This window comes from Chlorocebus sabaeus, chromosome 18 (genome assembly GCF_047675955.1).
Source record: "Chlorocebus sabaeus isolate Y175 chromosome 18, mChlSab1.0.hap1, whole genome shotgun sequence".
Classification (NCBI taxonomy): Eukaryota; Metazoa; Chordata; class Mammalia; order Primates; family Cercopithecidae; genus Chlorocebus; species Chlorocebus sabaeus.
Window position 1 is genome coordinate 36,496,568 of NC_132921.1, and position 15,068 is coordinate 36,511,635.

A 15,068-nucleotide genomic window follows, 5' to 3' on the forward strand; every position below is an offset into this window, starting at 1 on the left:
ATAGTTTGGGGCTCCTTTCTGCCTACCCCATCCCTGTGTCTAACAAGACATGGATTTCAGCTCACTCTCCAAATGACTGCCCAAGCCTTGTGAAAGGGCATATCCCATGCGTGTTCACCTGACTCACCTCCCTGTCACCCATAGGATGCCACATATAACAGGACAGAAACCCTCCCAGAAATCAACTCTGAGCAAGCTCAGATAAATTCTCAGCTCGCTCTCTCTATTCTTCTCTTCCTTCCTCTCCTTTTCTCCTCCCAATCCTTTCTCCCACTTTCCCTCTTTTTTTTTTTTTTGAGACCGAGTTTCACTCTTATCACCCGGGCTGGAGTGTCCCGCCTTAGCCTCCCGAGTAGCTGGGATTACAGGCGCCCACCACCACACCCAGCTAATTTTTGCCTTTTTAGTAGAGACAGGGTTTCACCATGTTGGCCAGGCTGGTCTCAGTCTCCTGACCTCAAGTGATCTGCCCACCTCAGCCTCACAAATTGCTGGGATTGCAGGTGTGAGCCACCGCGCCCAGCCTTTTCTCCCTCTTTCTTCTCTCCTGAGAAGCTGAGACAGCACAGCACAGTGGTTTCCCACAGGATCTCTGTCATATTCTACTTGAATCCAAGGGACCCTAAAGATCTCCCAGTTCTCCTCACTCACCCCACCCAGAAAACTGAGACTGACGGGCCAAGGGACTTGCTCAGGGTCACTGGGATGTCTACCATGGAGCAGATCTGAAAACCTGAGCCTCTCAGCTCCCCAGTCCAGGGCTCGTTCTAAGAAAGCAGGCTTTTTGGCTCTCTGATATTCCTCTTGTAAGGTCTGGAGGACTCCAATTCTGGAGTTGGAGGCCAGGTGGAGACAGTGACCCCTATGCCCCAAGACTTTCCTCAGAGGATAGCGGCTGGGTGGGCTGAGGTTGTGGGAGGAGCGAGGGAGTAGGAAAGGCAGGTTCATGCTGGAGAGGTGGGGTTGTGGGGAGAGGGGGGTGCCAAGGATAGCAAGTGAAAGGATTACCCCAGTCTGCTGACAAGTGCAAATTATATTTATATATGTGCTAAATACAGTCACTATATTGGATTTTTTCACTAGATCACAGCATACAGAATCAAAGGTTTGCATTTCGTATGGAATGTATCCAAAGAGGCCAGCACCACGGTAGGACAGCTTGCAATCACACACCCTGATAGTTTGGACGAAATAAAGTTTGCAGAATTTTATTTAAATTTTTTTTTGTATTCGTAGTTGTTTGTCATCGTACCAATGCATGCAAAGCATTCCACTCCCAGAAACAACGCCAAAATGAGGTAATAGGAGTAATAAAAAAAATTAGTATCCTTTCTAAATAAATAAATTATAATTAAAAATGCAAAACAACTATAAAAATAATTAAATAAGAACCCACGATATCTACAAGTTAGTCATAAATTATGATTGTTAAATATAAGGCATTTAAACTCACAAAACCCTGTAAACTAGCAACGTGCCATGTTTTTTGTTTTTTGTATTTTTTTTTCATTTTTGTTTTTCTATCAGCTGAAATCGCTCTAGCATTTGCTCTACGCGCGCAGGAGATGAAACACAAGGGGGCCTGACAGACGTTGCTACAGCCCCACGCAGGGAGTGTTCGTCCCGCCGGCAGGCGGGGGGCTTAGGGGATTTCTTTAGGAAAAAAAGAAAAAAAGTCTGGTGCTTTTTTCTTCACCATTGAAAAAACTGTGCTTGTTCATTAGGCGTAAAGAGTTAAGAATACTTGCACGGAGGCTGGGAACATTTGCAGAAGAGGAGCTTGAGTCCTGCCACAGGTGGTGGCCAAGGGCGACAGGGGGCCGAAGGGGGTCCTGGCCAGGTGGAGGGGCAGCCCCTGCTCACCCTCTGCTTGCACCCAGCCAGGCTTGTGGTGTTGGGTTGATTGATTGGCATCCTCGGTGGACCCGCGGCGGCACAGCTGCGGCAGCGGCTAGGACGCCCAACTTAAACCCTGGGGCTGCTCTCACCCCAGAAGGCACTCATGCGTCTCAGTCAAGAAAGGGTCTGAGTCCCTTGAGTTGAGCAGGAGGAGGACTTACCAGTGGTCTCCCCTCCTGGAGGTGGTGGATGTGAGATGCTGAGGCCTGACCCTGCCTCATCTCCACTCTTCCCAGACTCCCTGACCAGTGCCAGGAGCAGAAGCACAGACCCCGGCCCTCTCTTCTCCCCCAAACAGCTGCCGGGCTAAAGAAGTGGGAGCTGCAGGGTTCTGAGTGCCCCATCACCTCCTGTCCCCACCTGCAGTGGACAAGGTCCCCAGAGATGGGAAAGAGGGGGGGCTTCAGGGTCTAACCCCAAAGTAAGCAGCTTCCTTCTTACTTCTGGTGGTCCCCTCCCCAGTCCCTAATATTAGCCTGGGGCAGAGAATTGGGAGGGGGAGGGGACCAGGGCCCACTGTCTCACTCAGTATGTGTGCCCCCAGCCCAGTCTGAAACAGAGTGTGTGCCCACAGAAAGTCCTTTTCAACAGTTGGGTGGGCACACAGCTCTGCCACCTTGAAGAAGATGCGTTGATGTTAGGGAGGATCACAAAGTGTGAGTGTCAGAAGAAAATTAGCAAGCATCCAATCCAACCTCCTTAGGTTGTAACTGAGGAAACTGAGGCCCAGAGAGACAAAGGGAAGTTTCTAGTGTTGCCCACTTTGTCAGTGAAGAGCCTAGACTGGAACCTGGGACACCAGCTCTAGTTCTATCCTGGCCTCTCCATTGACTCCCTCCCACTTGCCAGCCTTCCAGGCCAGTCTCAGCAGAAAGAATGAAAGACTGAGATTAAGAGAGGAATGACCTTCCTAGACCACCCTAGCTACCTCCAGGCTAAAGCCATCTTCTGATGAATTCTTGGTTTTCACCCAGCCATTGGAGAGGATGGGGCAGAATTCTCAACTTCCTGTGGCTATCAGTAACTAGCTTTCCCCCAAAATCCTGACTCAGATGTGCTTTCCCCACTGGTGGGATCTCCAGCCTTCAGCCCTGGAGACATTTTCATGCACTGGAGCTACTGAGTTGGACACTGATGCTCATTGCTGCTAACACTGAATCAGGTTATTCACCATTTTGGCAGCATTGGATGTGTCTCGTCTCCTCAGCTAGATTGCGAGCTCCTCAAAGCTATTGTCTCTCCCAGCGCCTGCACCGGTAGGCACTCAATAAAGATTTTATAGAACACCAAGATATTAGTGCTGGGAGAAACCTCCAACCAGGAGCCACTTCCCCCACTCTCTGCCTGCAGGTGGCCAGAGCAGCCATTCCCGCATGAACCTATCCTGCTAGAAGCTCTTCCTCAAGCTAAGATCTGCCCGCCTGTTACTTTTACCCATTGGTACTGGTTTTACCCTTGTAGCAGCAATACAGACTCAAATTTCCTTCACTGTATGGAATTTCTTCAAATACGTGACAAGTATCCTGTCCCCCTCACCCCGGTCTTACTGATATGAGGGCATTGAGACTGGGTTAGGGATGGAGGTGAGGGGGAGACTTAGAGAGCAGTGCAAATGGGGGAACGGTGCAGGGTGGGGCACAAAGGAAGGTGGCAGAATTCCAGCTAATCTGGTGTCTTCCACATAGGGAGAAAGAAAGTTGGGTTTGGATTGGAATTTGGTGGATTTTCCCATCTCCATTCTTCTGTCCTCTTATCTCTCTGCTCCTTTTGGGGTTCAGGAAAATTGTGAGGTGGTGCAGAAAGACACACTGTATCAGGTCTGTGTCTCCCAGTACCCCCATCCCGACACCCCACGAGGTTCTCAGAAGAGAGCATAGAACACACTGGACAGAGAATACGAATCCTCACAACATCTAGGTGAGGTAGCAGGACCAGAAATGGGTTTGCACTGTTATCTCTCCCCACTCAAAGGAGAAGGAAACTGAGGCACAGAGAAAGAAAGGGACTTGCCCAAGATTATCAAAGAGTCAGAGAAGGAGCCAGAGACCAGGGACATGGGGCCTCCCAAACCAAGCTGAGGGGCCTCCCAAACCCAGCTGATGTGGCCTCAGAGTCAGGGCCATCTCTGAGGGACTGTATCAGAACTGGAGACATCCCAGGGGATGCTCAGCTTCCTCCTCAAGGTCCGCGGTATTGACCTCAGCCCTGAGTGCTGTCTGAGAGCACTGTGGCCAAGACAAAGCGGCCATCACCTATGCTGTCTTATCTGCATCATCTGGTTAATTTTTTGCATAGGGAGGCAGTGGCTATGTTGCCTCTTTGTGACAGGCAAGAGCACAACCTAAAGGAAGGAGTTGGAGTAAGCATGGGCCTCTCCACTCCCAGGAACACAGCGAGAAGCTGTAGCTGAGGGCTGAGCCCTCCCTGGTTTAGTGTGGAACTGGGTAGGGGTTATAACTGGGGTCATGCAGTTGAGCCCTGGGCCTGGGGATCCCCGCCTAGCTGAACGCTCCCTTCACCTACTGGAGCTCTGCTGCCTTCCCTCACCTCGGCTGAACCCTCACAGGCCGGAATAAGACCCCATCAGCTCCTTTTCCAGCTCTCCCTCTCCCAGACTCCCTTCCACACTCCGTGCACTGTAAACATGAGGAAAACAAAAGCCAAGGTAAAAACAAAACCAAAAACAAAACGAGAACCCCCCTCCCGCCTCCCAAATTGGGTGAAAAACAAAATCCTTTTTCACCCTAAACAGAATTTGGCTTTTTTTTCTTCTACCTTTGATTCCTTTTTCCTTTTCTCTCATAAAGACGGGAAGATTGGGGCTGTCGTTGGTTCGGTCAGGCACCAAAACAAGAAACTCAATGAGAAATATTTGGTGCGAATTCGGTAATAGCGACATGTCCACCACAAGATGACTAGAGCACCACACACAACATTTTTCTTAAGCTAACATGCTCTGGCTGCCATCCACAGAAATAGCTAGAGACCCCTACATGGTTCCTACATGGTCGAGAGGTATATATACAATCCTTCAGAGGACAGGATTGAGGGGCCCGTCTGTCAGCTAGTGCCTTCAGGATTCCACCTGGGTTCTCCGCAGCCTGGGCCCCTCCTTCCCGCCCTTGCGCTGGGCAGGGCCAGCTCCCTCTCTCCTGCTCAGCTGGGCGGATGGGGACAGTCACCATTCTGGAGAGGTGGGTCCTCCCCCACCCCCTCCTCTCCCTCGACACCGATACCACCAACTCCTCTTTCCACAAAATGTGCTTGCAGGCTTTTCCTCTACGTCAAATGGCTCAGAAGGCAAAGTTTGGCTGCAAGGGCTATGGCCGTGGGGGGACCTGGTGAAGGAAATGGGGTGTCCACTGGCTAATTCCTCCCTCAGCTGTCGGCTCCCAGTTGTGTCTCAATGTCCACTCGGCAGATGGGGCATTTCTTGCTCATGGCGAGCCACTGGTCCACGCACAGTTGGTGAAAGAGATGCATACAGGGTAGGCGTCTGGAAGAGAGGAGGGAGAGTCAGGGGCCCTGCAGGAGCTGAGGGACACTGGACAGACCAGGAGACACACACCTAGGACCCCTGGGAACTGCCCGGCTATGGAGGGAGGCTATGGCTGAGATGGGAAACCATGAAGCCTCCACCAGGAAGCGCTTTCTGATGAGCCTGAAACAAAGCCACAATTTTGTCTCAGACTCATTCAGACAGAACATCACACTGTTCTCTTACACTTTTCATCCTCGCGTCCATACCCGGTCATCACACATCTAGAATACCCACACACATTTCATACCCTACCTTCCCAGGGCAACCACGAAGCACATTATAGCACACTTGGCACACACGTGCACAAGCAAACAAGCACCCCAACTCCCAGACACACGGCGCAGTGATTGGTCACTAATACCTATAAGAGAGGGGAGAGGGAATCAAAATGGCGGTCTCCTACCTCACATCTTCTCCATCTTCCAGCATAGACAGACAAATTGTGCATTTCTCATCTGTGTCTGACTCCTCCCCCTCATCCTTCTTGCCCTTGCCATCCTGGGGTCTTCGCTATGAGAAGCAGAGAGAGGAGTATTCATTACCTGGGCAGACTCACCTGGTGGCTGTTGGCTTTCACCCACAGGCTGCTCTTCCCCTGGGAGTCAGGATTTTTAAAGTTTGTTTTTGTTTTTGAAATGGATTCTTGCTGTGTTGCCCAGGCTGGAGTGCAACAGCATGATCTTGGCTCACTGCAACTTTCACCTCCTGGGTTCAAGCGATTCTCCCACCTCAGCCTCCCAAGTAGCTGGGATTACAGGCACCTGCCATCATGCCTGGCTAATTTTTGTATTTTTGTAGAGACAGGGTTTCACCATGTTGGTCAGGTCTTGAATTCCTGAGCTCAGGTGATCTGCCTGCCTTGGCCTCCCACAGTGGTGGGATTACAGGTGTGAGCCACCGGGCCTGGCCATAAAGTTCTTTTTTTTTTTTTTTTTTTTTTGAGACAGAGTCTTGCTCTGCTGCCCAGGTTGGAGTGCAGTGGCGCGATCTCAGCTTACTGCAAGCTCCGCCTCACAGGTTCACGCCATTCTCCTGCCTCAGCCTCCCAAGTAGCTGGGACTACAGGCGCCAGCCACCTTGCCCGGCTAATTTTTTTGTATTTTTAGTAGAGACGGGGTTTCACCGTGTTAGCCAGGATGGTCTCGATCTCCTGACCTTGTGATCCACCCGCCTCGGCCTCCCAAAGTGCTGGGATTACAGGCGTGAGCCACTGCGCCGGGCCAAAGTTCTTAAGTAATACCCAGAACTCCTTCCTGCCTACTCTTCTGCAGCAAGGGGAGTAGGAAGAGGTCAAGTGGACATCATTTTTGCTGTCCCAGGCACTTTCTAGGGATACAGAGCTTAGAAAGAAATTGGGTTCCTAACGAATCGATCCTTGGCAAAGCTATGACTGTGCAGTTTCCCTTTTCTGGTCCCTTCACACCATCCACTCCCCCTCAACACCCTTTACAACCTAGATTCCTGCCTTCAGGTTTCTCCCTCCACTTTCAGGCCCAGCAGGCTTCATTTATTCTTTCAGTCAACCACTGTTGACTCATTTATTCACTGATAACTACATGAAGACATTAATTCTTACAAACTGTAGCCATTTTTATAAACTATTTATATTGTGGGATTTATCAAGTTCACTTAAGATAGGCACTATCGTAAAGCAATCATGAAACACTGTTTATACTTGTTGACTTCCCTTGTACTGTTTTTAATTTTATGCTAATTATTTGAAAATAGTTTACCATTATTCAGAAGCCATATGTAGAATCATTATGTAGTTTACCATTATGTAAAGTCTCAAGTTCAGATGGCATGGACTCATGGCTTACCCTTCTTTAAGTACCGCCCCATACTTGGTCACTTACAAAGCGTATTAGTACTTGGTAAATATTTTGGGAAGAAGAAATCTAATCAGTGAGTGAAATCAGCCCACTTTTCATGTTCACATCTTCCCACTGTGCCATGAAACAGTCTAACAATAACCATAAGAGGAAAATTACCCATTCTGTCCCTCTCCAGAGACAGACCGACTTCAAAGTCATTTTGCAAAGAGAAAAATCTGAAGAGTCACAAGATGAAGACTACCCCGAGAATGACTGCGGGGCAAGGCCCAGATGCCAAGTCTCCCTTCTCTGGCCCCTGGTCCTAAACTCTGGAGATCCTGAGTCTGATTTAGTCTGGCGAATACTGTAACCTCACTGGAACACACAAGAAAATCTATTTGTTCTGCTCTCTGCCTCGCTGTGCCCTATATACTCCACTGCAAAGCCTGCTAGGCTTCTGTAATAAGTTTTCCCTTATCTAGAATCCAGAAAATCAGAATTACACCCATAGTTCCATATAATTGTCATGGCTTTTGAGTATGAATAGAGTCATGATGATCTGCCTGCTTAAGAGTCCAGCTGTGTTTGCTGGAAGAGTGGCCTTCATTTAGCTGGCCCTGCTAGAAAAGGGAGGTCCGATAAAATGTATTGGTAAGAGTCACCTATTTGTCTACTTTCTATTATTTTTTGCCATCATTATTCATGATTTTCCTTTTATAGTTAGTAATTTTAGCTTAATATTACCCTGTTTTGCTGTCTAATCTATATATCTTCTCATTTCATTAACCTTCTCTTTAACATTTTTTTTTTTTTGAGAGGGCCTTGCACTCTTGCCCAGGCTGGAGTGCAATGGTGTAATCACGGCTCACTGCAGGCTTGACCTCCCAGGCTCAAGCAATCAGGCTCCCACCTCAGCCTCCTTAGTGGTTGAGACTACAAGTGTACACCATCATGACTGCTAATTTTTATTTTTATTGTAGAGACAAAATCTCTCTGTGATGGCCAGGCTGGTCTCAAACTCCTGGGCTCAATCTATCCTCCTGCCACAGCCTCCCAAAGTGCATGAGCCAGTGCGCCCAGCCCCCTTTTAACTATGATGTTATTGATGTTAATTTTATGTGTTGCTTTCATATCTCTTTCTAGTTCTTATTCTTTGCATATTTTTCTATTTTGACTCGGTATTTTCTATATTTTTATTTTTACATCATCATTTTAAAGTATATTTTAATTATATATAATTACACTCTCAATTTAAATTTTTAAAGTGTTTTTTCTTCTTTATTGTCTTTTTCACTTGTGTATAATTTTTAAGGGTTTTTTTCCACATTTTATTTGGTTCCTAACTTTTGTCATTTCTTATTTTTAATTCATTTTTTTCTTTTTAATAATATTTTTATTCCCTTCTTTTCATTCTCCTTTTTACCTGAGCCCTTTATCTCCTTTTTACCTGAGCCCTTTATCTTGATTCAGTCCATTTCCCCTTTTCATTCTTAGCATTGGTTCTCTTCACAATTTCCTTGTGCCTGTTGAAGTGACAGCAGGTGAGGTGTGCATCCTTGGTAGGAGTAAAAACCCCCTGGTCCGGGACACAGGTGCTGCTCCTGGACTCAAATACAACATTCATTTTCTTCTATGTTCTTCTCCAATAGCTTAAAACTCTCTCTCTCTCCAGAGAATGATCATTTTTCTCATATAGATGACATCCTTATTTACTGAAATGCTGCCATTTCCTCTATTAGCACACTAGCCAAGGTCTGATACATAGTAGGTACCCAATAACTACAGTCAAAATCATTTATGAATAAATCCAGTGCCTTGAGGGGAGCTGCCTATACTGATTCATGGTCTTTGACATTGACACCACTAGCACATGGGCTAGGGGAAAGCCTAGGAGAAAGCATCAAGGTAGCAGCAGCTTACCATTCCTGGGCACTTAGTAGGTACCAGGCACTGTGCCAAGCTGTTCAGGTGCATCATCCCATTGAATCCCCACAGCACCCTGTATGGTAGCTACTAATGAGATCACTCCCATTTCACATTTTTAAAGGGGGAAGTGGACAGGGAGGGGCCAGAAAAGCCAAGTAAGTTGTCCAAAGTAACGGAGCTGTAAGGGGTAGAATGGAGAGTCAAAATTGGCTCTAACTCTAAGAGTGCTCTTGACCAATGCACCCTAGGGTCTCAAGATGGTCTCTGGCTTGACCATGATGAGGACAGTCCTGCTCTAAGATTCTTAACGTTTGTCAAGCTTTTAATTTCCCCTGGGAAGGATGAATGTTTTAAAAATGTATTAACATTTATTTATTTATTTATATTTATAATAAATGTTATTTTGTAGAGCAGTTCTAGTTTACATAAAATTAAGCAAAAACAGACTGGGCACGGTGGCTCATGCCTGTAATCTCAACACTTTTGGAGGCCAAGGCAGGTAGATCACTTAAGGTTAGGAGTTGAAGACCAGCCTGGGCAACACGGTGAAATCGCGTCTCTACTAAAAATATAAAAATTAGCTGGGGGTAGTGGCACATGCTTGTAATCCCAGCTACTTGGGAGGCTGACGTGAGAGAACTGCTTGAACCCAGGAGGCAGAGGTTGCAGTAAGTCAAGATCATGCCACTGCGCTTCAGCCTGGGCAACAGAGCAAGACTCTGTCTCAAAATAATAATAATAATAATAATAATAATAATAAGCAAAAAGTACAGTGTTTTCCCATATACCCTATACTCCCAACACACACAGTTTCTATTATTAACATCTTGCATTAGTGTGGCACCCTTGTTATGATCGATGAACCAGTATCAATAGACTATTAACTGAGGTTCATTAGTTTACATTAGGGTTTGCTCTGTGTTGTACCATCCTATCAGTTTTGACAAATGCATAATGTCATATATCCACTGTTAGAGTATGATACCAAATACTTTCACTGCCCTGAGACTCCCCTATGCTCCACCCATTCATTGCTCCCTCCCTCCCCACTGGCAACCACTGATCTTTTTATTGTCTTCATAGTTTTCCCTTTTCCAGAATGTTATATATTTGGAAACATAGAGTACCCAGCCTTTTTGGGCTAACTACTTTTATTTAAGAATTCCTCAGTGCATTTCTGGTTCCAGCATGTCTTTTCATGGCTCAATAGCTTATACTTTTTCTTTTTTTGATACAGGGTCTTGCTCTGTTGTCCAGGCTAGAATGCAGTGGTGCAATCATAGCTCGCTGCAGCCTTGAACTCCTGGGCTCAAGTAATTCTCTTGCCTCAGCCTCCCAAGTAACTAGGACTACAAGTTCATACCACCAGCCCAGCTAACTTTTTAAAATTTTCGTAGAGATGAAGTCTCACTATTTTGCTCAGGTTGGTCTTCAATTCCTGGCTTGAGGTGATCCTTCATCCTTAGCCTTCCAAAGCACTGAGATTACAGGTGTGAGTCACTGTGCCTAGTCCTTATTTCTTTTTATTGCAGAATAATATTCCATTATCTGAATGTGCCACGGTATGTTTATCTATCTTTCACCTATTGAAGGACATCTTGGTTGCTTCCAAAATTTTTCATTTATTTTAATTAAAAAAAATTTAAACTCAGGTTTCTGAGCTTTAATCATGTCCTAGATTCTCAGTTCTTAACCCTGGAGATTCTACCTCTATGGACTTAGGATAAAACCTGTGACTCTGTGGCTTTAAAAGCTCCCCAGGTGATTCTGACACTCAGTCAGATTTGAAAACCTCTGCTTGGAAGCCTTAGTTTCTCATTTGTTCACATGTGAGATTGGACATGGAATTAATTTCTAAGACAAATATTAGCCTTCTGTGCAGGTATCTCCTTGGCCCATCTCATTTAGAGACAACTATTTATGTGCCTGACACCTATAAATGTATACATGTGTAATATACCCAATGGCAAGTCCACATGCACACACGCATACCCAGCTCTCCTCCTTTACTGAGAGGCCTCCCATCTTCCCTCCTGGCCACACCCGGCACAAAAAAGTAACATGACTCTGGGAAGTTATCACAGCTTTAGAACATCTAACCAGAGCAAAGGTTTCTAGATTCTGGACTGCATCCCTCTGTGAACAACCAGATCAGAGTCAATTAGACAACCCCCCTGCCCCATTCCCTGACTATGCAGGCTGGCCTGCTGGCAGACCCACCTTCTTATACTTGTGGGGGAAGGTGAACCTCTCAATGGTGTTCTGTACAGCTCCCCGAGTCACATTACCCAACCTGTCCTCGAGCTGCAGCAGCTCCTGGAAAGAGAAAAATGTGCACATGTGTGCTCAGCATGTATAAATGCCCACATGCACACAGGATATGGATTGGGGAGCTGGAAGACATGAGCAGGAAGCATTCACATAGCTATCAGGAAGAACTCATCTGGTGCCGAAAGACTGCAATATCTCTACTGGTTCTCCCTTCTTCTCTCTCTTACTCTTAACCCTGAAGCTTCCTGACACTCATACCCTACTCACCAGCAGAGGTGGGGAGGGAAAAGGGATGATAAACAATAATGGCATCTCCACCAGCCCAGTTGGTACCAGACAGAGCAACATACCTCATAGCTCTCCCGTACGGCAGAGGTGTGTCTGCTGGGATTTAGTCCCTGGAGAGCAAGGAAGTGAAGCTGAGGATAAGGGTAGTTTCGGATTTCATGGACGACCTGTTGGGGAGAAAATGCCTTGGATAGAGCGAGGATTCAAGGTTTCTCTATAAGCCCAGCATGCAACTTCTCTGCCTGTAACCCACTCAGTACACCCTGAGATGCTGTGGGCAGAAGTATTGTCTTTCCTGCTCTTACGTCCCTTTTCTCTCACCAAGAACCAAGCTTTGCCTGGACAAGCCCCAGAAGTAATAACAGAATTAATAAAGTGACAACTAACCTTCATGGCAGGCACTATTCTAAGCACTTTACATGACTAATTGAATTATCTCACCTAATCTATAATGTGGGTGCTATTACTATCCCCATTTTATTGATGGGATAAATGAGGTACAATAGATTATGTAATTGGCTCAAGTTATGCAACCAAGGGACAGAACCAGGATTTCAAACCCAGGCAGTTGGGTGGCAGAGTCCATTCCCTTCACCTTTTGTTTTAGTTCATTCTCACGCTGCTATGAAGAAATACCCAAGAATGGGTAATTTACAAAGAAAGGAGGTTTAATTGACTCACAGTTCCGCATGGTTGGAGGGCCTCAGGAAACCTACAGTCATGGTGGAAAGTACCCCTTCACAGGGCAGCAGGAGACAGAATGAGTGCCAAGCGAATGGGGAGGTCCCTTATAAAACCGTCAGATCTCATGAGAGCTCACTCACTATCGTGAGAAAAGTATGTAGGAAACTGCCCCCACATGATTCAATTATCTCCACCTGGTCCTGACCTTGACATGTGGGGATTATTACAATTCAAGGTGAGATTTGGGCGGGGATACAGAGCCAAACCATATCACCCCTACTCTGCACTGCCTCCAAGAGCAGCTTGATAGTTAAAGGCTTGGGTTAGTGTCGGCACCAAGGTGGGGGCACAAAATTAAAAGGGCCACCAAAAGCCTCAGTAATCAAGATCAATAATATTTCAATGTAATGTTTTTTAAAGTCAAATAAATGCAAAAAACCTCCATGCTGAGCAAAATGTCAGTATTTTAAATTAAGAGAGTCTGACTCTGTTCTTGCATGGCCTGCTTCACTCACCTCTCCCTTACCCTGGCTATGAGTTAGAGAGGAGTTTCCATCACAGCTCCTCCACTTTCTCACTGTATGTCCCAGGGCCAGTTACTTAGCCTCTCTCTTCCTCAGTTTTCCAATCTTTAAAATCAGGATGATACTCTTTTGTGGGAGTTTTTGAGAGGATTAATGGGATAATTTATATGAAGTGCTTATAACAGTGCCTGGCATGTAGTAAGTGGTCAATAAATGTTTGCTTCTTTATTCTTAAGAGATGGTGCTTCATACACAAAGCATGGACCCTCAGAGCTTACAAGGACTCCAAAAATTACTCATGCAAGCTCCTTATTATACAAAAAGCAGACTGAGGAACTGAGTGGTTAGTGACAGAGACAAGGGTTGGAAGGTGGAATTATGCTTTAGGGCAGCAAAGTGAAGCTGCCTGGAAATAAGATTTTCAATCAAGCTTTTGCTGCTTTCATGGAATATCTTCATTTTAATTCCATGCAGCTTGCAATGTCAGGAGCCCAAAGGCCCCCAAGCCCAGCCTGACCCATGATTCAGCACTCTGCAGCTGCAAGAAGGTCTGCCCTCTAAAAAAGGAAGAACTGGATCTGCAGGCTAGGCCCAAGAGCTCCCGCTGGGATGTCTTTTGATCCTCACACCAACCCTGTGAGATGGGCGAGGCAGGCATCTTCATTTCCATTTCACAGATTAGTGAAGCCAAAGCCCAGGGAGGTACTGACCACAGGAAACTAAATGAGGCCATATGAGGTGCGAGGTCTACTCTGCCTGATCTTAGCCCTGAGCCTTTTACCCACAGACCACACTTTGCCATGCTGTCCCTTTCCACTCCTCCAGTGCCCACTCCTACTCCCCTCAGCAGAACCAGTTTCTGGTCCAACAGGTCACCTTTCATTCCCCATCAAGCCAGAGTGTGAATAGGAGCTGGGAAGAGAGGGGAGCTGTTGGTCTGCCAGGGAGCCAGGATACAAGAAGGCCAGGGCACAAGGGAGTCAGGGCACGGGGAGTTGATACACAGGTGAGCTGGGTCATGTGGAAGCCGGGATATAAGGGGGCCAGGGCACAGGGGAGTCAGGGCATAGGGGTTGATACACAGGGGAGCCAGGTCATGTAGGAACTGGGGCACAGGGGAGCCAGGATATAAGGGGACCAGGGCACAAGGGAGTCAGGGCATAGGGGATTGATACACAGGGAAGCCATGTCATATGGAATCCGGACTGCAGGGCAGCCAGGATATAAGGGGGTCAGGGTACCGAAGAGTCAGGGTATAGGGGCTTAATACACAGGGGAGCTGGGTCATATGGAAGCTGGGGCACAGGGGAGCCAGGATACAAGGGGGCCAGGGCACAGGGGAGTCAGGGGATAGAGGATTGATACACAGGGGACCTGGTCATGTAGGAGCCGGGGCACAGGGGAGCGCAGGCCTCAGACCACCACTGGCACTCAATAGGCACAAGGGAGTCCATTTTCTTTCACTTACCATCTGCGTGGAGGAGGAGTTTCTGGGAAAGTGGTGCATTCGAGGAGTCGCTAGGTAATGCTGATAGTGCTGAGGGATGGGCCGCACCTGGAACTGAGCAGGACTCAAGCCAGCGTCCACACTGAGATCCCTGCAGGGAAACAGCCTCAGTGAACCATAGGGTGGTGTGATTTAGCCATCAGGTTACAGAAGGGACCTCAGACATCAAGCCTATGGAGTAGAATCGGAGTGACACCCTGCCAGAGCTGCAAGGGACTTTACGTCTCCCAGCCTTTCCTCTCTCTTTAGAGGGAAGGAAACAGAGACCCAGAGAAGGAAGGGACTCTGCAAGGTCTGAAGGAGCTAGAGCAATCCAGGCTCTATAAGACTTCTTTAAACTAGGGGACCAAAGCTCCCTCCCAAGACAAAGTCCATCTCTGAGAGGAATGCTGAAAGAAAAATCTAAATCGAGCAAGCCAGAGGCACAGAGTGGGAAAGACAAGGTTCAGATAAAAGTGGAGGAGGGAGCCGAGGCTGTATTTTTACCACTTTGAGAAAACGAGAGAGACCTCTACACCTAGACCGACAGGCTAGACAGCTTGTCCTAGCCCACTGCATCCCACTCCTAAAAATATAGGAAAATTCATTTTGCTTAAAAACAAATTAATTGATGA

The 15,068-nt window shown here is 47.0% G+C and overlaps 1 protein-coding gene across 1 annotated transcript in view; it reads right to left on the bottom strand.

The window, feature by feature from the left end:
- Nucleotides 1–261: 261 nt before the first annotated feature.
- The window catches only part of ARK2C (arkadia (RNF111) C-terminal like ring finger ubiquitin ligase 2C), a 127,157-nt gene continuing 112,350 nt past the window's right edge, over nt 262–15,068 (bottom strand). Inside the window, exons 4-8 of the mRNA XM_007974140.3 lie at nt 14,416–14,545; nt 11,802–11,906; nt 11,401–11,496; nt 5,844–5,950; nt 262–5,395 (exon numbers count right to left, since the gene is read on the bottom strand). Of these exons, the coding sequence (XP_007972331.1) occupies nt 5,278–5,395; nt 5,844–5,950; nt 11,401–11,496; nt 11,802–11,906; nt 14,416–14,545 (556 nt within the window). The 3' untranslated portion in view covers nt 262–5,277. The remainder of the gene's footprint in view (nt 5,396–5,843; nt 5,951–11,400; nt 11,497–11,801; nt 11,907–14,415; nt 14,546–15,068) is intronic.